The 26491-nt window shown below is 30.7% G+C and overlaps 1 protein-coding gene across 2 annotated transcripts in view; it reads left to right on the top strand.

Moving 5' to 3' along the window:
- The first annotated feature begins 12734 nt into the window (after positions 1-12734).
- The window catches only part of LOC105367913 (atrial natriuretic peptide-converting enzyme), a 74760-nt gene continuing 61003 nt past the window's right edge, over positions 12735-26491 (top strand). Inside the window, exons 1-2 of one of the 2 annotated variants that reach the window (XM_011506768.1) lie at positions 12735-12774; positions 18660-19116. In XM_011506768.1, the coding sequence (XP_011505070.1) occupies positions 19072-19116 (45 nt within the window). In that variant the 5' untranslated portion in view covers positions 12735-12774; positions 18660-19071. Of the gene's footprint in view, positions 12775-12966; positions 13033-18659; positions 19117-26491 lie in introns of those variants that run through there. The other variant, XM_011506769.1, reaches the window with a different exon arrangement.

Raw genomic sequence — 26491 nt, 5'->3', positions numbered from 1 at the left:
GAAAAAATTTCGTATTTTATCAGGAACGTTTGATGGTAAATTGTTTGACAAACGCGTCAATCGCTACAAATATCTACGAATGCTCAATCACCAATACCAATTTGAAGCCCATATATATATTATTTGCATAAGAAGGACGGTCTCAAGATTATGCAATTACAGTCCTTATGTTTCCAATTTCTAAATTTTGACACAATCGCTGCATTTATTTACTACGTGGAAGAAAGAAGTCATAGTGACGCTCCACTGGAATTGGAAACTCTCTCATCGAGATTTTCTATTCCCTCGAAAGTCGAAGGTGCGTGGAAAAATTTCTAAACAAAAATTTGAAAATCTTTTCCAAGCTACGAAGAAATTTGAGAACGCACTTCCCCGTACTTCACACGAGACCGCACAAATCTTCAAAAATCTTTTTCCACCAATCATTTTCCACCAATACTTTTTCTCCGAATTCGGCAGCTGCGCACATTCGTTATCTTGTAGCCGATTTACTTGAACATTTCACGAAAGCTTTGCAATAAACCTATCTTCAACTAGTCGTAGTGAATTTTTCAGCAAATTGATTTTTGTTCACGTTGGCTTATTTGAGCCGCGAACAAGTCCAAGTCGACGATAAGTTCCGTGAAATTATGAAAAAAGGAAATCTCTGTCTGAGAAGATTGCCAGAGCTGAAAGACATTATTGAAACTCAAGGATGTACCTTACATAGTTCAAGTGAATCGGTTAAGAAGACGGATGTACATATGCTCCAACTTAAAAAAAAAAAAGAAAAGTTGTTTCAAGGAAGTGGCGCTTAAAGATTTCAACATCTTATGTAAAGCATAAAGCGAAGCACACTCACGCGTATCTTTGCAGTTCGGAAAATTCCTATGCATATTAATAAAACGAATTAACAAAATAGTTTCTCACGTTACCGCTGTTGTTTTCGTCCTTAAATTAATGATAAAACTCGCTGGTCGCCAAATGTATACATCAATCGATGAATATTTCATTTAATACGATTGCTTTAATCATTTTAACAGTTCCGCGATAAAGCAGATGATCAACATATAATTGTATTTTTTAATATATTTAACGTAATTATAACTTTTATCGAAGCATGAGAGTTGTGTAAATATTTGCATCTCATTATTATCATTCTAAGGTACACCTAAACAAATACAATTAAAATAGAACGATATTTAACGGCTTTCAACTGTTATGTTATATTATTTTTCACAGTTGTGAATCATACAACATTAAAGCTGCCTGAAAAGCTTAATAATCTTAAAATAATTACCTAAAAAGAAAGTATTTATTGATTTCAAAGATATCAATTATTAAATATATACGCAATTTAACTATTTGTTAATTTAATTAACAAAACTATTGAATATATATTCTTGTAAATAAGTTTGTTATATCAACTCTGCAATATTTTTCCAGTTATTGCAATGAGTTAAAAAAAAAAAAATGTTATTTTATTATTAATTTGCGTTATTAAATAATACAAAGACTTAAAAGTCAAGGTGAAAAATAGAATTTTATTATTCGTATGAAAACGATGATCAATCGTATCGAAATGATGTACAAATTAGATTTATTTAATTAATATAGACGTTAAAGTTTCATGATCCGTCAGATTCGGAGTTAAATTAAATAGTTGAAGGGCAATTAAAAGATTGCGTAAAAAATAACGAGTATGTAATTTTTAAAAGAAAAAGGCGAAAAGAAAAAGTACAATATATAATGTTAGTAAACTGGTAAAACAAGAATTTTATTGTCTTGAGTATAATAAGAATTTAAAAACCCTCGTAAACAATTAAGAAACAATTTCTATCACGATAAATGTTATTGCAATAATTTCATCAATCAATATATTATTTAAATATCTAATGAATAATAACATATTAAGGTATGTTAGAAGTTAAAATATAAGCGATTAATTGGATTTACAATAGTTAAATTATCAATAGACATTTCTGAAAGTCGCACGATTAATTGACAGTATATGAATTTCCATTGACTATTTCCATGATAAGTATTTGTTCTAAAAAATTAAATAATTCATTCGGATTACATCTAATATTTTTTTATGCAAAATAAATGTTTCGTCTGTTGATATAAAAATTGACGCGATGTCGAGGCTTTAAAAGAACAAAATCAAGCTTCAAAAATTATTCGACGAGCTAAACGTTTAAGTGCTACTGTACTATACAAATTGATAACAGAAAAAACTCGAATATATGCAGAGCGCGTAGGAGGGCAGAGAAAAGTAAAATAAATAATTTCTCATTGCCAATAATCGACTACATAATAACATCTTTCCGAAAATATCAAATGCTCCTCTCCGTGTTTCATTAAAAAAAAATTAAAAGGATTGGCCCGGTCACACATAAGTGAGTAAAGCAAGTGCATTGGGAAACAGCAATTATCGTCAAAAGGAGGAAATATTGATGAAGTTAGAAATAAATCACACAAAGGTGGTTGGTTAATCCATTGGAATTCAATTGGTCGATGTGCATTCTCAGTGCGATAAAATGCTAATGAATATTTGCTCTCTACAGAATTGGCAAGGAAAAAAAAAAAAAAAAAAAAAAAGATTTCGCCGTCGACGGATTAGAAAAGGAAAGAAGGGCAATGGCTTTAATGCCGCTCTCGACGAAAGAAGTTAACGAAATGCAATGAAAAAACATTGAATCTGATCATTGATGAAATTGAGATCGGATTAATGATTTAGCAAATGATCAATCCATTTATCTTTGTTTATTATGGGGCTATCTACCTTTTCTATTAATTTTCAATGAAGAATAAGCGACAATGGATACAGGAATTACACATGTTTGGGTTTTATTATCTAATATCCAACAGAAATATCATCGAGTCATATTTTTTCTAAGGATAGTAATATTTAATGACGTGTATTGACCAATCATCATGGAAAAATTATTCATTAACTTTATTGGATTATTATTAAGTTGGATTTTTTTAAATATACGTCTAAACGTGAATTATTATATCAAAGAAAGCAATTATCGTCAAGTATTATTATAAAACTTCATTTGTTTCGCTAACTTAATTTACACCGACTAAATATTATTCTCCACAATATATTGTGTTTATTATGAAGGATAACATAATTATTTAGATATATTACGATTAAGGAAAGTGACAAAGTAGTAAAAAGTTTAAAAAGTTTTTTTAAGAATTCCAAAACTTTTTGCGAACATACTAAGAGCAAGTTAACCGCTGCTTTATAATATTTGTTTTCTATTCCTCAAACTTATTTTTCAATTACTATGATATATTGCAATTATAATATAAATAAAATACCCCTTGATTATAATTTTTTTAAAAAGATTCAACTTTATACGATGGAAATTATTAAATCAACCATCAACTTGTGTTGGAATTTGGAGAAAATTTAGAGAGAATCAATGTTTTCTAGTAAAAAGTACTACTTCGGACGAATAAGAAATTTGATTATTAAATTATGATTGAGATGAATTCTATTTTTAATCGGATTTTCTATTTTAGATAAAGTTTGCCTAATGCATTATTACAATTTTCTAAGGTGTAATGTTGAATTTTAAGTAAACTGGGCACTCGTTTTAAATTCAATAAAAATCTCCACTAAATGTGAGCATTATTTTATCTTATTATTCAATGAATAACTCAAATTTACTTTAGAATTTATTTCATCGTTCGCTTCACAAAATTGATATAAATTTAGTAATAACTGCATATATTCTTTCCCTCTCTCTCTCTCTCTCTCTCTCTCTCAACAAATATATATTATGAAATAATTGAATAAAACAAAATGATAAAAAAAAAAAGTCCACTAACATTCGTAAAAATGTCTCAATCTTCAAACTAATCACAGTTTCATTAGAGCTAAACATTTTTATTAATCTATACCGAACTTTTTGGTACTACAATAAGCATTCGGTTTTTTTTTTTTTTTTTTTTTTTTTTTTAATAGAAACGCTCATAATTATTGATGTGATGATATCCAATGTTAAATTAAATTTTTAATGTTATGTAAAACATAAAGTTGAAATTGAATTAAAATTAAATTAAAATAAAATAAAATATTTAAATTTAATTTTTAATATTAGATAAAATCTCAAATAAAAATCGTTCGAATAATATTAAAACTCAAATGTAATAAGAATATATCTGAAATGAAATAATCTTGTAAATGCAACTAATTGATCACATATAATGTTAAAATAGACATCATTTCTAAAAACTGAAATAAAAGTTAGAATTCAATATAATTTTGTTATAACGCAACGCATCTATATGAAATTGCTAGAATTTTATCAATCATGAACTAATTCTCACAATTGTAAAATAAAACTGTACATTAATGTAATACAATTATTATGTTTCATTAATTAAGATAGACAGTTTTTTTAATGTGTGCATTGGTTGGTTGAATATAAAAAAAAAAAAAAAAAAAAAAAAAAAAAAAAAAGAAAAAAAAAAAAAAAAAAAAAAAAAAAAAAAAAAATGAAGTTCATGAAAAGTACGAGTTAACAATGTTTAATTTAATTACAATTGATATTGAAAGTATTTTAACAGAAAAATAATTCTATAATTGAAGCTTATTTTCCGATAAATTGGTCCGAATAGAACGTTTAGATAATGATATTGAAGGCTATGATATATAATAGTTTGTTAAAAACAAAAATTTAAATGCATTAGATTCCTTTAAAATATAAAAAATCAAATTCTTCAAAATGAAAAGCAATGGTGATTTTTAACTTAAATTTGTCATCATTATTATTGCGAAATCGTAATATAAAAAAATGTATTATTACTTACCTAATAAGAGCTCTCTTAATCAATTAATAAAATTCAGGAAATCACTTGAATATTCTTCTATTAAAACAAATTGAGGATATCAATTAATTTAAAAAGTATATTAATTGTTATGTATTCCATAAATATTCCATCGTTTATATATTAGAGTACAAATTTATTGCACAAGACAATTGTAAATTTACACAATTAATTCGCTTGAGCTTAATGATTACGATTGATAGTTTCTTAAATCTAAGAAGGTTAATTAAATTTTTATTACATAATTAAGCTAGAATATTTAACTTTGTACAGATAGTTTATTTTATATGTGAAAATACTTATATTTGTTGCAAATATCATGGACTATGTAAAACTATTTCTCTAAAATCATTAAGTCGCAAATACGATTTAAAGATTATTATAAATAATATCGCACTAATGTTAGTTGTAAAATAAATCGAAAACTACTCTTTATTTCGATATTTAAGTTTCTTTATAATTGTTACTATTTAGTATTTATTTGAATTTGATTTATATTCCATATTTAAACTCGTTATTATTGTTGATAGTACACGTTTTAAGATTAGTTGATAAATTGATAAATATGATTTTATAATAAGAAATTCTAGTTAAAGAATGACGATTAGTTGAAATTTTAATGACGACACCGAAGATAGGAGACAAGACAATCATTTTAATGCTAGTAAACTAATTTTGAAATAAACAAATATAGTTGGTATAATGAATTTTTATAAAATTTAAAACAATTTAAAAGTTTTATTTGCAATCATCATATGTATATGTATGTCGGATTAAATATTATTCGTCGTAATGTAATGTATTCACAAAGCAAAATTATTGCAATATATTATAATTAAAAGATTGTGTAATGTTGCGTTGTACCGCGACATTATATTTCCAGTTTAATAAGTAATGAATAGAAATGATAATGGAATTTAAAAGTCTTGAACTTCTTTTAGATAGACGACTGTTTGCATTTTGCATCATCGCAACGGCTATTATTATTATTATCAAGAAGATCGAGCGATTCATTAAGTCTATAAATTAAGCATAAGTAGTTTCCCAAAAGTCAACTGCATCTTCGCGTAAAATTATTTAATCAGCGGATTAATTCCTCACGCAATAATTGCTGAGTTGATAATCGAAATTCAGACACGCGAGAGATGGTGAAAAAAGGTAAGTGTAACGCTTGGTAAACAATTGGGTAAAAGCTACAGGAGAAGTTTGACTCGTATATGAACGTGTACGTGAGCCCACCAGTTTTCCACTCTCGGCCGTTTTGCAGTGAAACTGGCAAAACAGTTGAGCTGTATCTCTGTCCTCGATCGTGAAAGCTCTCGCTCGCCCCCATTTTCTTTGTCGTCGGGCTGTAGCCACTTCTCCTCTCCTCATCGCCCTTAGCCGCGGTAATGAGACGACGCCGGTGGCTTTTATGAATATGAATGAATTAAGTGGGTTGTTGCTACGTCTCTAGAGCTTTATAGCTTAATCGAACGCATTTAGTTGGGGGCGGGGGGAGGGGGGAAAGAAGGGGGGGAGGGGTACGTACACTGCTTTCTCTCGTACTTTGTGCGATGCTTGGCTGTATTCTGCGTAGTAGGCATACTTGGCCGATGCTTTCTTCTTTGTTGGCGAATTGGATTTCTCGGTCTCCCCGGTAATTAATATACTTTGCTCGCTTGGCCCATAAATGGTAGAATTGATTTGAAGTTTTTTTTTTTTTTTGGCATCCAATTCGCATCGATAAGTACAATTGTGATGGAGATAGTGCCAATGGATTTTTAACGTTTCATTTCATTTTTAGCCACACGCTTTAGTCGCTCCATGTCAATGCGCCCGAATTTGTATTATTATTTTGTCCATTGATATAATGATCGGCAATTGAGTAGAAATGTCCTTTTTGTATTTGTCTTGTTCTCGTTCGTACTTGAATTTGCGTCGGCAAACCTATAATTCATCCCATGACTCTAACGATCGATCTTAAAGTGGAGACTATCAATTCGATTTATCCTAATGACGTATAAATTTTTCGTAAATTACAGTGAAATTAACAAATATTTATACGCGCGTACAAATAATTTCACCTCTGTCCCATGAATGCCATATCACCGATATATGCAAATAAATCTACTTATAATTTTAATTTTATTAAGAGCTAATGTTAATAAAGCACTACTTAGCCTATCGATAAAGCACACGCTAATAAATTTTACGTCCCTGATACAACAGATTAGTTAATAAAATTCGTTTCTCTATTTTATTTATTTATTCATTCGTTTGTTATGATGGCAAATATAAAATAATCGACCTTTTATTTAATATTTCGCTGATAATAATTCGAATCTCAGTTTTTATGTATCCATATTACAAGGAAATTGGGTTTTGCAGATAAATTGTTTATTATATATTTTCTCTTTTGCCATATTTTGACACTTTTAAAACCGCAGTTTTTTTTTTTTTATCTTTTGTTGCTTTTGCGTTTCTAATACTTGTTAATACCTTTGGTCGGTTAAGAGTCGCCACGAAGTTAAATTGCGAATTGAGTATTGAGCAATTATGTGGCGCGTTATGACTAAAAATGACCGAATGAAATACTTACTGCTGCGCGACATGTAAAGAGAAATAAATTCATAAAATTTATGAGTACATTTATTTATTCCATTACGTATTGCATTATTTATTATAGATAGCACGCATTAGCATACATATCGCCTATAGACTTAAAATATTTGCCAGTGCATTTGTTTATAAAAGTTGATGAGGCTTTGTCAATTGAACGGTCTGCAATTCACTGTATTTATATTAACTTTAGGCTGCTTTTCAAGTTTCCGAATAATTTAATTTTCCGCAGATTACATTTCACGTTGGTATTTTTTCATTGTTTGTGCATTGTTTGTGCATTGTCTGTGCATTGTCTGTGCATTGTTTGTGCATTGTTTTTGCATTGTTTTTGCATTGTTATTGCATGTAAAGTGTTAAAGGGTGTCGTTTCCAATTGGAAAGAACTTACATATTTGTATTGAAAACTTGATAGGCAATAAAATGCAATAACGTATTTACTATTCAGCCGCGTCGTTACATACGACGAGGCGGGCAACACCTTTAAAAAAAGAAATATCTCGGGTGTACGAGACTATAACGTCATATTCGCGTCGTGGGAGTCGTCAACTTTTTCATTTCACGACGCAGCAAACGAAGGAGACAAAATAACGGATAAAAGCGTCCATGTGAGTAATCGAGAGCAACAGATAACACCGGAGAAAAAAAAAGTTAGTTTCCCACAGTTGTGAAAATTTCCAATAAAGGCGTACAAATTGCCACGGCGGGCAATTAAAAAAACGCGTGGCCTGTCGGAAATAATGGGGAAAGAGAGGAACGAGAGTCACAAGTGACACAATAAACGCAACAACGGAGTTCCTCAAGAGCGTGCCAGCCACCGTGTGCATGCGAGCGCGATTGTATGCGCGGTCATACACACGTGTTTGTGATACGGAGAGCGGCAACGACGCAGAAAATAATCCGAAAGGTTGCGCGTGACCCCGTAAAAGCGTTCGGGTTCGTGTTTATAGTGCGCACGGCCAAGTGGATCACCATGTATCCCACTACACACGTGAAAGTCCATCTGGAGCTCACGAGCCTCGAGCATTTACGTCTGCTCGTCGAATGTGGGGGGGGGGGGGGGGGGACGACCTTTTCTCTCTCGTCCCGCTACAATTTTAGCGATGGCTTTTCTTTTTCTTTCTTTCTCCTTTTTTGTTTTATTAAGCTTTATTTTTTCTCTTTTTTGTCTTTTGTTTTTTGTTTTTTTGTTTTTTTGTTTTTGTCACGCGAAGGCGAGGCGTTGCCAAAAAACCATTCAGCGGTAAGTTTTTGCTACGTGATGAATGAGGAGGAGTTGATGTATTTTGAGACGACGGGCTTAATTCAAGGAATAACAAAGGGCTTTCCTTTACAGGTAGGAAATTAAAGAGAATAATACGATAACATCTGTTGTGTGGGGGGGGGGGATGAAGCTTGTCATGTACCAAGTAGCGCATGGAACGCTATTCGAGTCTGTGACTTTGCTATTCGTAAAACAACGACAAGTGTAAAAGGTGATTACGTTTTATTACTACATTTCGTAAATGAAAATCATCCTTTTGCATTGTGATGATGTATCGCGCTACCTCTGGTATCTCTCTCTCTCTCTCTCTCTCTCTCTCTCTCTCTCTCTCTCTCTCCCCACTCTCCTTCTCTGCTCGAGCCACATTCAAGCACACCTTTACTCTGTCTGAAAACTCCTCTTGTTCTAACTTTTATATGCAAATGTTATCTTTTGCTCTAGACTCAACAGCTGCCACGAGTAACAGCTGTAAACATGTGCAGCCAAAGTCTTGATTTTTCTCTCGAAGTTAAATTTACTGCCGTGATTATCAAAATCTCGTGCTTCGGACTACGCAGGTGATAGCATATTTAATTATTTTAATTTGCAAAATGTAACCGCACTATCCTTTAGACTTAGGTTCTTAAACGCATATGTAATGCCATTGAGTCTTGGCGACCGAATAAGCGCTAAGTATATTAAATTAAGAAATAGTTGAATTTACATAAATTTTCCATTTACTTGCGCGAAATCTTCAATGAAATATCAAATTTATATTTTCATCGTGTGTATGAAAGCTCTTAGGAAAAATTACAAATTTATACAAAATATTAGGCTAAAAAGTGATGAAAAAGTGAAGCAGATAATATTAAAATATTCAATTAAAGTCGCGGCAATATTAAATTCATTTATCGGAATTAGCAAGTCAATTGAATGATTGTGTAAAGAAAATATCATTCAATTTTTTAAAGAGCTGATTAAGAAAATATAATGTTCGGTTATCGACGCGTAACAAAATTTTATGCTTTTAGTTAAAAGCAATATATTGCAAAGCCTTAATCAACACGATCATTACAAAAGCTTTATAAAAGCATTTTATGTAAGGCAAACGTAATCATTTTAACTATTACGTCCAATCTCTCAACTTGTCAAAGCAATAATTTCTAATGTAAAAATATCGTACTTAAGATAAAGCTGAAATTTCGAGTCCTCTTGCCGCTCGTTTTGCTTTCATTTAAAAGAAAAATTAGAATAACGAAAAAAAAAACAACAACAACAACAACAACAACAAATCAAAACGAAAGAAAGAAAGAAAGAAAGAAAAAGACTCTATATTACATATATTAGTTATCGGGAAACTTGAGATAATCAAAAAGGAAAAAAAAAAAAAAAAAAAAGAAAAAAAATAAGCATTTTCGACGTCCAATTAATTTCTAACTACAAGAGTGTCGGCAGGCAGGTGTATATTGGCCAGTTTCGTTTGTAGCTTTTTAGGATACTCGGGAATGTATTATGAAAACATCTGCGATAAGTAAGGTGCATTCTCATACATATAAATGGGTTGAAGGGAGCGCAATGTAAAGCAACGACACCAACAGTTGCAAAAGCTGCGTGCAAGTTTTAGCGAAAGAGGTAGAAAGAAGTCAAAAGTCAAAGAAGCAAGGAGAGGCTGAGAGAAAAAGGAATAGACGGAGCAGTTGCATTTCTAAGTGTACTTGCATCAGAATGTCAAAGCGAGTGAGCCGGTTAACCTGCGCATGTATGAATCGCAATTCGGCAAAAGAAATTACGGTACTACAACTAAGCTAATTTGTCATTCAATGGTAATAAAAGAGTGAAATCTTATGGATGAGAATGTAATTGTTTACACTCAGTTTAATTACATTAAGTTCTAACATCAAGTCGCTCAAAAATCTTGCCTTAAACGACAGTTAATTTATCAACTGAAAACCCCGGGTAAAAAGTATATTTTCACAATTGAAAAGATTAGAAAGTGCGCGCATTAGAGTAACCGCATTCAAAGTCAAGTAAAAGATTTTCGCGATAAGAAGCGAAGTGGAAAGGAAGTAGCGACGAATTCGGCTAGGAAAAATAAGAGAGAGAGAGAGAGAGAGAGAGAGAGAGAGAGAGAGAGACATGTAGACAAGTAATGTGGACCAATGGAAAAGCCAAAATAATTTCATTACTTTGTGTCGTACGTCAAAAAGGAACTTACCATTGTTGCTAAGAATATTATTAAGTGCTTGTATTGTCATACTTTCCATCTTGTATAATGAAGTACAAGAGTGAATAAACAAAGTTACTTAACGCATAAAGTATGATTGATGAGTGGCTCTACCAAACAAAGTCCCGCGGTGTTTTTGATTGGACTTTGAAATTGCTGTTTGTGATATTGATTTAGTGGCAAGTCGAAACGTCATTTATTTGTTTCCTCTGGCAAACTTTTCAAATAGTTTTCAACCAGCACGTCTTATGCATTGGCTTTTTATTAACTGATATATACTTTTCAAACGACGGTTTTCACATTATAAATGCGAGTGAAATACTGCATGATTATGATTATTGTGATTATGATTGTTATTATAATTATTGATATTTTCATTTATTCTTAATATTTTTCATTAAAATTGATTATTATTGTTATTCGTAGCTATTGAATTCATAACTATTGATTATGATACGTAAAAGTCACGAGAAGAAGTTATAAATCATATATTCCTTTGATTCTTTGACGAGTGTTCAAAGAGAATATTGAATTTTCAGCGAAATGCAAGGAAAAAAGTAGTTTACGAAATAGGTGTCAATCATGTAAATTAAATGCATTATTGAATGTGTATAATTTTGTATGTTAATATAATATACGAAATTAATGAATATTTTAGTAACCATGTGAATACGCGGGCGAGTGTATTCGCGTATTCGTGTAACTAACTGTATCGAGCGAAAAAGGGGAGATAAATAGAATTTCCACGTAAATTTGTGTCCAAGTAAGTGCCGATGATAGATCATGAGCGAGGAAAGCGGCAAAGTAATAAAAGTAGTGAATTACTTACCGGGTAGTTTTCATTTATTTAGCCATGTAAAATGAAACGCGTGGCACGAAAGTCACGTAGAGGCTGAAAAATGTTAATAGATAAATTTCTTTATATATCAAAGTCATTATAATACTCGACAATTCCAAAGCTACATTCGAGCTCGTTTTCTTCAAACATTTTTATTCGATGAGCCCAAGATGTAGTAAGAGCGCGCAAGGCTATTTGTACATGTTTCACGATAATTTGTCGATAAGTCAAAGTGGAAAAAAGAAAAAAAAACAACAAAAAGAGAAAAGACGAAATAAGATGGTCCATTATTGCGGGACGGCAGGGTTACATCGAGACAAACGAAAATTAATACGGGGAAATCCGTAGGAGCACCGCCGCCGGCCCAGCCTCTCGCCAAGGATTCGGTTCACTGCCTCGATCGACGAAAGCCGATGTATAATTTATGAATACAATAGTGCTGGCAATGGTCGATCCGTCGCGCTCCTCGTCCTCGCGTCCCTCACACTGACGAGAAAAAAAAACAAAAAAAAAAAACAAAAAAAAAAACAAAAAGAAAAACAAAAAAAAAACAAAAACAAAAACAAAAACAAAAACAAAAAATACCCGGCTGACAGTATGGCCGCGACGTTAGATCGCAGTGGTCCATCTCTCGTCGGAGGCTCGGCACTGTCCGGAGGAGACGCGTCGTCGCTCTCGAAGTGCGAGGCCGCGACTCACGTGAAGAGAAAGAAAGCCGAGGGAGAAAGAGGCTCGCGCTCTTTCGTGGTGGTGGTGGGTGGTCGGGGGAGAGAGAGAGAGAGAGAGAGAGAGAGAGAGAGAGAGACATCTTAGCCGATCGGGGCCCGGGACTGGCGGCCAGCGACTTCAGTCAGTCAAGCCGCGAGTCTCGAGTGTTGCCAGTCGTTCCCGAGAGCGAAATAAGTGCGGCGAAGGAAGGAGGCGTTCGCGCGCTTCGGCACCGGCCTCCCGGACATGTGACGATGGGACCGACTGGGCCCTTGACGTTTACTCCATTAGTACCAGCTGCCGTTCGAGACGCTACTGCCTGGCCCTTCGAGGGTGAGTGCGAGAGCCGTGCGATCTCTATCCTCCGTTATATGGGATGGGACACCTGCGTCCATGCAAGCGTACCTCCGACCTGAGCTTTCTCGATCCCTAGGCGATGGTCGGCCCGTGCCGCTCCAAATTCACTCCGAGATTTAGGATCGCAGCGTCAAGCTGGAATTATAGTCGAGGCTGTCGAGGAATTGGTCGTTGAGAAAGAATTTTTTTAATGTGCCGTGCTATTTACGTGCTCTCGGGTTAATATAGCCAGCGGTAATCAAATTTTTATCAATTTCGTGTTACAGTTTCCTAATATTTTATGGAACAAATGTAGGCATTGTTGAGTTAATCGTGAATGATATTAAATCTTTTTCGTGCGGTTTAATATGCTACCTGCATTACCTTTCCATCAATAAGCAAATATTTCTTTTATAAGTGTTGGATTAAGTATCCGCAGCTACTTTTTTTTTCTTCTTCTTTTCTGTTCTATTATAACCAACGAATTTTTTTTTTTTTTTTTTTGATTATTTAACACTATTGCGGTCAAACGTTTGGTAATTCTCATAGGCTAATTCTCGTATATCTATTATTTTTAATTTTTAATGATATTAATCATATTAATTACTGGTATTACTAATTTTACTACCTATTATTATATCGAACTCAGTAATTATCGTCTTTCTAATTTATAGAATAATTAATGAAAATAAAGTATTTGATATATGGATTTGAGAGAAACTTAAAAAAAAAAAAAAAAAGAAACAAAAGGCCGTGCATTCATACGAGCTACTACACTTTTATCTAAATTAATAAATAATATTTTTGAATGTATCGTTACCATACGTATATTAATATTTCGTAAAATTTTTAATCACAGATTTCCTTCTTATTATTATTTTAAGCCACTATGCACCGATAAAGTAATATTATTATTCTTTTTGAATCATTGTATATGTGGACAAAATTAATATAATGCAAACAATATTATGAGATTCGCATAATACTACAGCCCAATTAAATAATTAAGGCGAAAACAAAGTATAAAATGTTACATCTTACGTATTACTAAATCATTATATATAAATGGAGTCGAAAATTTATCTTCTATAATCATTTATTAAAATTTTGACACGCTTTAGGCTAGAAATTAATAATTCTTTTAATTAGCATCTGCAATTGTAAAATTTCATATTTTGTATTTATGTATTAAAATATTGGCTTCATAGAGCATCATTTAATATTTTCTCATTAACAAAAATGAAAAATTTGATTTGTTTAATTATAAAAGTCATTGATTTCAGTTTGTAAAATTCATTTGTAGATCGGAATATGTAAAATGTTATGACTCTTAAGCTAAAAAAAAAAAGATTGCATTACTTGGAAATTCATTATTAATAACATTAATAACTTCAAATCAATGTATATTTAAATTCAAATTTATGTTTTTAAATTAAAAAAACTTCTTAATACTTGTGCATTCAAAGCGTTTATATCCTGGTAAATAATTTATCCAAAAGTTTAAATTATAAATCGTTTATATGGCTAAGAAAATAAAGAAAATATGAGTTTCAGTAAGCATTAATAGTGTACTAAGAATATAATTGTCTTAATATTTTGTTAACATCGTTGCATATAATCAAATCTATAATATTGCTTTGCTTTCACATTCTACAGCATTATGAATGAAATTTTTTAAAATGGATTGTTGTTCAAAAGTTATTATTATTACAATAAGTTGAATTTTTTTTTATAAGAAATATATATTTTTCCATATAAATTTTATACCATTATTTAATTTTTTAATAATTTATCAGTTAAATTAAAATAAAATTTTGAATTATATCTTTGAAATATTATATTGTAGGTTTATTTGTATAAAAAGTCAGAAACTAATTGTTTGATTAATTAAAATGTATAATAATTTTTTAACATGAAATTTCATACTTATTTATCATATATATATATGCACATCAGTGTATGTAACTGTTCAATAATACTGTATGAAGAATTCATAATTTAATCATAAAAATACACTTGAAATTTATGCATATTTAATGAAAATATATAAAATTTAATATGTTTTAGCATACCTAATTATATTAAAAAATATTTATTTGATATTACATTTATTACTTTGTGTAAGATATTGTTTTATTCGATATTGATTTTTTATATATATGTGTATTCATAATTCCGGAAAAAGATTGTTAGAATAAAAAAATATATACTGTATTGTAAAATTATTTATCGTTTTTGTTCATGTGCATATAAAGTTGAGTAAATGCGTAAACATTATTTATACATTTGATTTAATTAATTTATACTCAATAATTATAATTTTATTTCATTCGGCTCAGCCTTAATTGGAATATATAATGTCTTTGAAATTGCTTGAGCTTACCTTTAAAAAGTATATTAGCGTTATTTATATGTGTGCGTAGCGCGTTAGAGTGAAAGAGAGAGAGAGAGAGAGAGAGAGAGAGAGAGAGAGAGACGAGACGAGACAGTAAGAGAAATAGAAATTAACATTTCTACTGAAAAGAATTAACGTTATATTCTGTTAAGTTTTCAAATTATTCTTCAGGTTAATATTAGAGAAAGAAAGATTATCTTAATATCAATCGATTCAATGCTTTTCATCTTCTAATATTTCTATTAAGATCATGCGTACTGATCATCCATTCCTTATTCCCGCTATATCTTCACTTATTTTAATAAGCACAATTAAATCTATCATACGGCATTGTCTTCTGTATAAAATTTCGATATCTCATTGTTATCTAATTTTCTAAAAATTTCCGCCCATTGTCGATTCATTTTACTCAACACACTGTATCAAATATTTTAGAGAATATTTTTTCTTTTTTTTTGCATCTTAGTTTGCAAGCATTCCTAACTCGCATTAGAACGGGATTATCGATAACATCGCTGCTTTATTAAATCAAGTTTTAATATTACAAGACAATAACGGGAATCTTAATGCTTCTTTAGCAAAGTTAAAAACTTGTATTTTCAATCATCATCATTTTAGTTCGCTGATTCATTTTCTATCTACCATTTATTGATATAAATAGACATTTATTAAGTCACACAGCCATATTACCGAATAATGCTGCAAAATTTTTATGTTAACATAGTGAAAGTACGGTTACTTTTTCATCCCCTAGTATATGCAAGAACGTTCAATGACAATTTTTTTATTATCCCAAAGGAAATTGACCGGACTTGGAACATTCACGCGTGCTAACAGTTAAATTACTGCATTACTTTAAAGTAATCCATTCTCACACCCCTATGCGCGACCAATAATTTATTAAAAAATTGAAGAACATAATAGAGGCAATGTGACGTCGTTTGAATGTGCAGTAATTCTGGAACGATTCCCGACACATTCTGTCACAATTAAAATGCTAAAGAACAGTCCTCTATCATTATCACGGAATTTTTTGGACGTATTTTTACATTAACTGTGCTTCGGTATAATTTAGTCTTCGGAAAAGCTTGTATGTACATGTGTATTAGAAAGTCTGTAAGTGGCTGATATATTTCGTGGGTAAAATAAATTGATACGTATTACAAAGGGAGAAAGGCTTATACTCTTTCGATACAAACTCTCTTATGTATATTATTAGTTTCGAGAAATGTTTTATAGATGCTAACAGAAGTTGAATGTACAAACAGTAATAGCATAATATTTTTTTCAACACTCAACTCATCATCTCCACTATTAAGAATGACAATATGCAATATCGCGTAGTAGTTGCAATTATCATAAAATAAAAATACCGCGACTAGCCGAGCCAATGGAGCCAAATCACTTCCCTTAATTTCTCTCTCTCTCTCTCTCTCTCTCTCTCTCTCTCTCTCTCTCTCTTTCTCTCTCTCTTTCTCCCTTTCTGTCTCTATCTCGTCAATTTAACATCCACACTTTGTAGAGCTCGAGACCAATTAAAGCCGTGATTTCACTACTCCCGATCGTTCCGCAGAAATCTCGCGCAATTTTCCATTCAACGTCGCTCGTCGAGTTCTCGCCAGCTTTCTCCTAAAGATGTCGGTGACCGCGACGCATCCGAGGTCTCTCAAGGAATTCATTTGGTTCGTTAACAGACTGAAGCGAACTCGAATTCTTCTCCGCCGAAAATCCAACCCATTTAGCCGGGTTTCAGATTGTCGATTCCTTCAACCATCCCATTATTTTTTCTTTTTTTCCATTTTTCGTTTATGTCTTTTTATCAGTCTTGGGCATATTTCCAATTTCATTATGCTATTATTTTGTGGATGACGGCAGAACGTGCAATTAAAAGACAAAAGTGCTAGACATTTATTTCTTAATAATGAAGCCATTATTAGTCTGTTTACGAGATATTTACTCGAAGGTTTAGAGTTTCTATTTGATTGGCTGTGAATGCGAATGTGATAGCTACTTTTACAATGACCGAATTAATCAGCTAAATTATGTAACTAATTTTTATACAGTTTCCTATCCAAATATATATATATATATATATATATATATATATATATATATTTTTTTTTTTTAGAAAAATCAGCAGATAATGAAAAAAGAGTTTTTATAATTTCAAGCTCTGGTTAGTTTAAATTGAAATTAAACTTCTTACCACTTTTTATGACCACTTTTTATTCATTTTAAGATTTTATAATGATTAAAGTACCCCTAATCATATAAATTATTTAATTACTCGTCTTTTTTATTAATTATTGTTAGTCGGTAATACGGAAAGAAATGTGAGATGTTTGACTGTAACTTAATATTACTCCTGCTTCATTGCCTAGGAATAATTCATAACTGTTCAAGGACAATTCAAGATACTTCTTAAATGGTTTTGTCAATGTACAAACGAATTATCGGCTGATTTGTAAGAGTCAGGACTAATTGTATTCAGTTTCGTGATTTACGCCAAGTTCGCATTAAAAATTTACACGTACAATGGGTAACTAATGAGGTATTAAGTTTCTCGACAAGCGCGTATTATACCAATCTCGTCTCAAATATCGGATTCTTAATAGAAATCTCAATGAGCAGAAGCTTATTACTGTAATTGACACATAGCTTTGTTAAAGCAGTTTTCGACAAGCGAGTTCGTTAAAACAATAGTCGAATAATAAATTTATACGGCAATTTACCGAAGCTCACGATAACAGTGAATTAATTCGTTGTATTGTGCAAGTTAAAGGAGCAGATGATTCTGAAACTTCGTGTAAACGAGTGGGCAAGGTGAAAGCGGTGCTTGTTAACGTAATTATAACACTAGATAACAATGGTGAAAGAATAAGGAAAACAATGATAATAATATGCATTAAATTGGGTACAGATCTTTAATAAATAGTATAAGTAGAGTTGATTAAAGAAATTCTTCTTCGCCGAAAATAACGCTACCGCAATATTAACGTAAATATTCTTAAAATATAACCACATTGAATTCCCATTCAATGTTATCTGAATTTGATTACTCTTTTTTTCTTTATATAGATTGTATAGATTTTTTTTTGTCCAATAGAATGCGTCGAATGAGAAAGAACAGTTTAGTCATTTGTACATCATAAAAGTTGCCCAAGGGCAACTTAAGCGTACACGCGCACGGCTAGCCAATGTTTTTCAAAAACCGAGCGAAGAAGGAGAACATGAAAAGGATAAAGAATAAATCCTTGTTAAAATATAATAGCCAATGTAACGAATTAATCGTCGCGTCGCTTTTTAAACTACGCGCCCAAAAAGTGCCGTTGGGCACTCATCGTTGTCAGGCTCGCTCATTAAAATCCTCCTTTCTCAGACAAAAGAAATTGACCGCGGAACAAAAGATCTCGGATCTAAATCTACGAACAAGAGAGAAAAATCATGCCATCGCTCTATTAATTGTTCGTCTCTTTCTTTTTCACAGCCTTGCCCAGAAAAACCACAAAAGTACCCAAGCTATCCAAGTATGCGATCGGCTCTTTGACAAATTGACCGGACGGAAAATAGAGACTTTTAACCAGGTTATCGCGCGCGAAAAAGTTATTACAGTATTGAAGTCCGATTTTTGGGGATTCGCTGATTCGCTTACCGATTACTTTATTGCGGCATCGTTCGCGCCTGCTCTTTTAATCTATGGAAAAAAACATGAGCTTCAACCAAGTGAGCGAGAATCGCATCGGCTTTTGTGAGTGGTGAATTAAAAAAAGAGAAGTAGAAGCAAAAAGAGGAAGAATAAGCAGAGGGAGGGAGAGAGAGAGAGAGAGAGAGAGAGAGAGAGAGAGAAGAGGGATTTATTTGATAAATACAAAAAGTGGAGACCAACGGAACGTGATATCATGGTGGCTATGGAGCACAAGAGGAAGCCATCCTGGGATTCCAAGGTTAGTTTTAATTTTTCGTTCATTTCGTTTTATCCACTTGATACGATAATGTAAGAAAAAAATAATCATTCCGTTACATATAGATCCACGATAATAACGAGCACGTCCTTTTTTTTTTTTTTTTTTTTTTTTTTATTTTCACATGCTTGTTTTTAACCAAAATTTAGATAACTTTTATTACAGGTAAGCCGATAGATGTACGAATGCGCTAATTGCCAAGTCGTATTTTTTTAAAATAAAAAATAATTATTGGAAGACACGTAGTAAAATGTAAAGACAAATAGATTTTTTTTTCTGAATTGACTTTTTTCAGAAAAATTCTATTCTCTTCGTCTTTAACAAAATCAGAATAATTATTTTCGATACAAGGAATCATAATAAATTACGGAAAAAAGATGAGAGAAACGATAGGCATTATTGCGTAAGCCTTTGTGACGAATTTAATTCGACAGAAAATCGAGTAAAAGTGTACGGCTGTAAAAGTAATTGCTGATAAAGGTGAACATTTTATGTTTTTAAGTAAATTCTTATGCAAATATCTCCCCAATGCTCCTTGTATATTTGAATACAAATATTTGCACTGAAAACAGCTTTTAATTCATCTGTATTCAGCATTCTAACGAAAACATGTTAATGTTCATCTTATCTACAATGTTTCATTTAAATCTACAATGGAATTCAAATTCTTTCAATGATTAATCATTTGCACAGGAATTGAGTAAAATTAAAATTAATATTTTCAAAGTTATTATGCTGAAGATTATGGAACAGATAGGGTGAAATAATTCTGTATAAGATTATCGATCTTCTATCATTGTAAATAGACGGAGAGGGGGCTTTAAGAAGAGAAACCGAGGATTTTGAAATTTAGATGAATGGGATTGTACGAACATGACCTGATTTCAGCTTGACCTTACGTACTAAGCTTCGTATATAATTGTTTACTAGATCTTATTCCTATGGCAAAATAATTTATTATAATATAATACAAAACATTTTATTTATAATATCATGCGGTACTACGAGTTTGTATGTTTGATTTTATAACGAAAGGAGCTTAACCACCACATTCTTACGTTTTGTCATAAATATAACAGACATATTCAGGAACTTCAACTCATTAAATGGGATTGTTTGACCGATTTCCTTCATATTTTTACTCCGAAACTTGAGATGCGATTCTTTGAATCGGCGATTTATTCCAAATTCAAGTAGTAAATTGTGAATATAGATGAGACTCTGTATTATCCTGAAAAAGTAGCTATAATATTTACTGATGAATGTCTTAAATGAAAGTACTAGTTGACTAAAAATTTTCATTTAAATAACCAAGAGATATTAAATTTTCGAAGACTAACTAAGATGTTATTGTCGATTTTAAATTGTCTCAATGAAAAAATGTGCATCTTAATTAAGAGATTAAAAGATTCAAGTCCAATATTCCTTATTATTTAATTTATTAAATAAAATATGTATGTATACGTTCGAATCTAACTTTTATAATAAAAATTCCTTTGTGTTTCAATATTTCAAGGCGATTAAATCAATTATTATAAAAGTATTGATAACAAAATGCAAGCTGATGGTCCTTTGAAATACATATCAAGATATTAATACAAACCCTAAAGAAAATAATAAAATAATATTTTTCTTTTCATTAGATAACTCATTATTGAAGCTCGATATAATAGCGTTTCGAGATATATATATATATTTTTTTTTATATTCTAATCGTAAAAAAAACAATGACTTACAATTTTAATAGTACTGAAACGTTAAAAAAAATAACTCTTGTATTTTACAGCTTATAAAACCTTGTAAAATTTTATCTAAAACTCTTTTACATTTAAAATTTTTTATTTTATTACGATCTGATATCAAAATTTATTTTTCATAGCATACTATTAACACAGCGATAATTATAATTAAATTCAAGCTTATTAATATTACCATGTATTTGCTAATAAAACGATAGGATATTTTGCAATTTATTATTATGAATTTTGCTCTGCATATATTAAGTATTTGTAATTTAACTTTAACCGACGCTAATAAACTTATCTTATAATATCAAGATCACATTACCGTTTAGAATTATGTATGAAATCCTCAATTGTAATTTAAGATAAAGATATTAGAGAAAAGTCAGATTAGAAATTTAGCTCATTAATGTCAGGAAAAAGTTAAAGCAATCGGTACGTCTTATTACATTCAATAACTAATGAGTTTCAAATTGTAATCTTGGTAGTTTTTTCAGTCACTTGATAACTTGAATTCCAGGTAGCTGTTTCAAGCGATATTTTTTTATTCGTTTTATTTCTTTTTTTTTTTTCTTTTTTTTTTCTTTTTTTTCGCATTATTGACCAATGGACGACATGATTGGGTGGCAGAATTTCCCATCTGTCAAAATGCATCATTCTACGGGAAAAATGATTTTGCTTAAAAAAATTACTCGTTTAACATACCCATCTCTGTAAATCCATTTCGCAAAAGATTCTTTCGCGCTATTTTTTGCGTATTACGAAAAATTTTGCGTTAATTTTTATTTAATTTTTGTAGTGATTTTGCAAATCTTCTACTTACACATTTGCATACATTCGCTAAAATTATCATAATACCCTCAGGGTGACATATAATATAAACTGTAACGGCTGCTGTATTATACGAGTTTCGAATGACTGGTCGCCTTAATTACATGAAACATGTTAATCAGAAAAAGCGTCCGATGAAAGAACTAAACTCGTATTTCCAAAATAATCAATGTTTTGCTCAATCGGACGTTAAAAATGGAATTTTCAAGGAAATATCTGGAATATTGTAGGCTACGAACTGCTACTATGTCATATGAAAGCCCGTCCATTTCAATTTGATAAATTTACGATAACCAGACAGCATTTCCATAATGTATCAAAAAAAAAATTTTAAAAATTTCCTGTAAAGCCAAGCATTGACCCTTTATCCTACTTAAAAAAAGCCCGGCGCTACGAGTCTCCAACATCTCGACACGCGGTCACTAGTTACTACTTTCACCGACAATACTCTCGCTCGATTTTCATACCTTCGACTTCCTCCTCCTCCTCCTCCACCTCCCCCCTCCCCCTCTCACCGTCCATCCAATCACCTCTCTGACCTCCTTTTGCACGCGGATGTCTTCTCATCAATTGATGTACTCAATGAGACTCCACGGAGATCCTTGCACACCATCCTTGTGGCCGAGATAAATACTGTGTTGAAGCGGAGTCTGACGGATGTTTGTTTACCAACTTTAATTTTATTAAATTTACATGCTCAATACTTGAGGAATTTCAGTGCTAAAATTTTCCATTACGACAGAACCTTCCGACCTTTTAGTTTGAATTACGCGGGATTGTCGAAGCATCGGCCGAGAAGTTCGAGATCTATCGCGTGTTACATGAATATTAGTTTTTGAAATTGAGCGATACTTTTCCTATCATTAGCACGGAATTTCACTTTGAAAGTGCGGATTTACACTAGAAGGAGAAAAAAAAAACTGTCTAAAACGCATGAGAAATGGCAAAATCTATATATAAATGGTAAAAACAGCTCTGCTCGATCTTTACTACAACACGAATTAAGTGGACTTTCATATTTGAATGAATCTACGATCAAATATAATTTCAAGCTACTTTTACTAATAAATCCAATTTATTCCAATATCGTCATTTTATTTGCGAATATTATGATAATTATGTAGTCAACTAGGTTGTCAATATTTATCTCCAATAAAATTCTTTGCTGTCTTTCAAATTCAGTGGATTGAAAATACTTAATTACAAAATATACAAAATTATCTATGTAAAGAAATGTTTCACTGAGTTGTCCTACTATTACCAATCGAAAACAAAGCAATAGAAAAGTTACATAAACTTCAATTCACAATATAAGCTTCTCGTTATTTGTTTTAGTAACGAAATTTTTAGACTGCTCCATAATAATGTGTAATCGCAGTTTTCGATCTAATTAAATTTCCAGCTAACACAGATGTTTTAATAGAAATTAAAAAATAACCAGATGTTTATGAAGAATTTATAAATCCTTATCTATCGATTTTTATGAATTGCTGAAGTTGAAGAAAAGTTGTCGCATGAGCTTGAAAGGAATACTTAACCAAATCACTATAAAATGAGCTTTCAAACATGAAAATCATTTTAACATTATGCAATTTTTATGCTCCTGAAAGTTGTTAGCGACACCAAAAGTATAAGATAAAATAAAAATTTAAGACTTTTTTTTTTTTTTTTTTTTAATTCTATAGAGCATTAAAAATACAATAAACTAAATTTATTACACAAAAGCAATAATACCGTTTATGAAAAAAAAAAATGATCTTTTTCTTTTTCATAGACACGAATGAAACACAACAACGTGTTTTACAAAAACATTGGACCTATTCGCTTTCGACTAACGAAGCACTGTTTAACACAACATTATTATTTTGTTGGCGTTTGTCAGGAATACTGTTATTTATTCTAAATATTGTACGTGTATTACAAATTCGGAAAAGCATGTTTTACAAGTCTCGAATAATAAAAATCCATTCGTGAATAATGATAGACTGGCATAAATACATAACTTAACTTTCAATTATCCGTTTACAATATTTTGAATAGAAAGAAAGATTAATAATCAAGTTTTCGAATTGACTGTAAAGTTATTAACATATATTTTACACACTTCCATTATAATAAATTTCAGTTTATAATGTAAATGAATTTTTGCATGGACTACTCGCGTTTATATAATATTCTTTCGTGCGAAAAACTTTTTGCGATTGCTTTATTAAATGACAATAAGAACAAAATATTCTCTATCAATTTGATATTATTATTCTTTAGCGACTTTTTTTTTTTTTCAAGTATATACTATTAAAGAAATAACTCTGGGATAAATCAAGGAAATATTAATTTCATAATGATTAAATAATAATTTTTGTTTTACATTCATAATTAATGAAAAAGAAGATTTAATATAAGAGAAAGTTTCTATGCTCAATTGAGTTTAAGGTATAATAGTTAATATTAGTAGCAATCATAAATATTCGCATTCTTAGATTAAATAGATTAGATCGTTGTTAATGAGTATTGTTGATTTAATTATTCATATGTAAATCTAATATATGATGTTTTCAATTACGATTACATTTGTATTGACATAAGTTGTCTTATGGATAAACCGTAACATATAAAATAAGATTTTTAATAGAGAATAGAATTTTTTTTTATAAATTAAATTTAAATTAATGACAAGTGTAGATAAATAATCTGTTATTCGTTAAACGTGTATACTATTTAAAATAGCGTTAAAAAAATTTCGTTACGCCGTTGGTAAATTTGTTTAAATATATCAAATAAGGATTTATAAAGATTAATAATTATCGTTTTAAATAAATTTCATTGATCAAATAAATGAATCGGTCAAATCTATCGATTCGTAATACTTAAGTAATTAAATTTTCTACTGTTCAAATGTTCTAAAAATGCTATATTACTGCTACACAAAAGTATATTGTACAAGCACCGAGACAGTGTAAATTTAAGTTAAAAAATAAATTCTTACGCAAATACATACACACACGCGCGCGCGCGCACACACACACACATGTGTATAAATTTGATTATTTATTTATGCAATTATTGTTCGTTAGATTTTTAAATGAAATATTGTTTAATTACAATTAAAAATATGTCGGTTATCTCTCCACTGCTGATAGTCATAATAATTATATCAAGTAAGTAAAGTAAGTAAACTACATTTTGATTTATTCCGCTAATGTAGAGAAAAATAATGCATATACAAGTATTAATAATTCTAATGAAGGAAAGGTATTTCATTAAGAAGAAACAATTTCCTTAAGACTGCAAAGTGTAGATGATCGACAACTCGTTCGTAGCGTTTTCTAGTAATTCCGTGCATCCAGTCATTCAGAAATCAACCCAATTTCCGAGTGAATAAACGAAGATAAAAAAAGTAATAATAATAATAAACAAATGCGTATCTCGACAGCATATTTTTACATATGCAGACAAGTTTCATATCATAGCAATATGGATTTTACATATGAACGTAAGCTGAGGTAGTAAATGGCAAGTTACGTTCAAAAAAGTAAAATGTATTGAAGGTAACTTTCGTTGGAGTCAAAATCCGAAGCGGCGGAATCTTTTCGAGTTTCCCGTGTGTGTAATACTCGCATAGATGGTTACGCGCTTTCAAAGTAAATTTAAACAGAGATGCTGCACCTTCTTTTTAAACTGGGTTAGAATTCAATTTTACTTCATATATCGTCAAGTACCGTATATAAATTTTATTAAATTATCGTCTTTACCGAGTGGCGGTACGATTTATCATTAAATATTTATTGCCTTTTCAATACGAACCTTGATTTTTATAAATAATTTCCATCACGATTAAAAAAAATCATTGAACTAGGCTCTTTTCATTACTGTTTAAAAAATAACTATGTTAAAAATAAAAAATAAAGTACAAAAGTGCTATCTTAATATGTCTTTATAAATTTCGTTATTTAAATAAGATTAAGCGTAAGTAACTACTTTTATCCCTATCAATATATATATAAGAAATAAAAAATAAAAAGATCATGGATGAAAAAAAAACACACACACACACACATATATATATATAATTCATTAATTTATCATAATTTATGGTTATACAGTTTGAAACAAGCAACTATAATTTTTCAAGAATCCCTTATCGTTGAACGATGGTGAAAAACAATGAATATAAACACAGTTATTTACTTTGAAACCTGTATCATGTAAACATTAAAATTACATTCATAATATCTTTGATTTTTAGCCTACATTATTTGTATTTGTATAGGTATACTATATGATATTAAATCTTATGCATAAAATTTCAAACTGCAGCGAGAGCACTATATTGTATTAATCTATTGAGAACATAACAAATTAAGACTTTAGTTGTAAAAACACCGTTTCTTATATCCGCACAGAAAAAAAAAGAGAAAAAAAAAAGAAAAAGAAAACAAAAGATAAATGAGAATTCAATAAAAGTTTGTCCTATTCTATATGCATACAAAAATGCGAATATTAAGTTTAGAAGAAAAAAAGATTCGTTTTTCGAAAACTTTGATCAATGATTTTAAGTTAAGTAGCCTTTAAACTTTGAAACGTTAATGAAAAGTAAATTATTATAATATAAACATCGGCTTATAATTAAAAAGAAATTCGATTTAATAGAGTACTGAAATTAATGATGGATTTCTATTGAAAAAATCGCCAATAACCCTTATAGAGCAAATTCTTTAAAGTTCGAACTTGCGTATTCGCCATCCTGCATATATCGATGATATTCTTTTAAGTATTAAAATAAA

This window comes from Ceratosolen solmsi, unplaced genomic scaffold (genome assembly GCF_000503995.2).
Source record: "Ceratosolen solmsi marchali unplaced genomic scaffold, CerSol_1.0 scaffold6, whole genome shotgun sequence".
Lineage (NCBI taxonomy): Eukaryota > Metazoa > Arthropoda > Insecta > Hymenoptera > Agaonidae > Ceratosolen > Ceratosolen solmsi.
The sequence above is the reverse complement of the archived record's forward strand: the minus strand, read 5'-3'. Positions and strand labels throughout refer to the sequence as shown.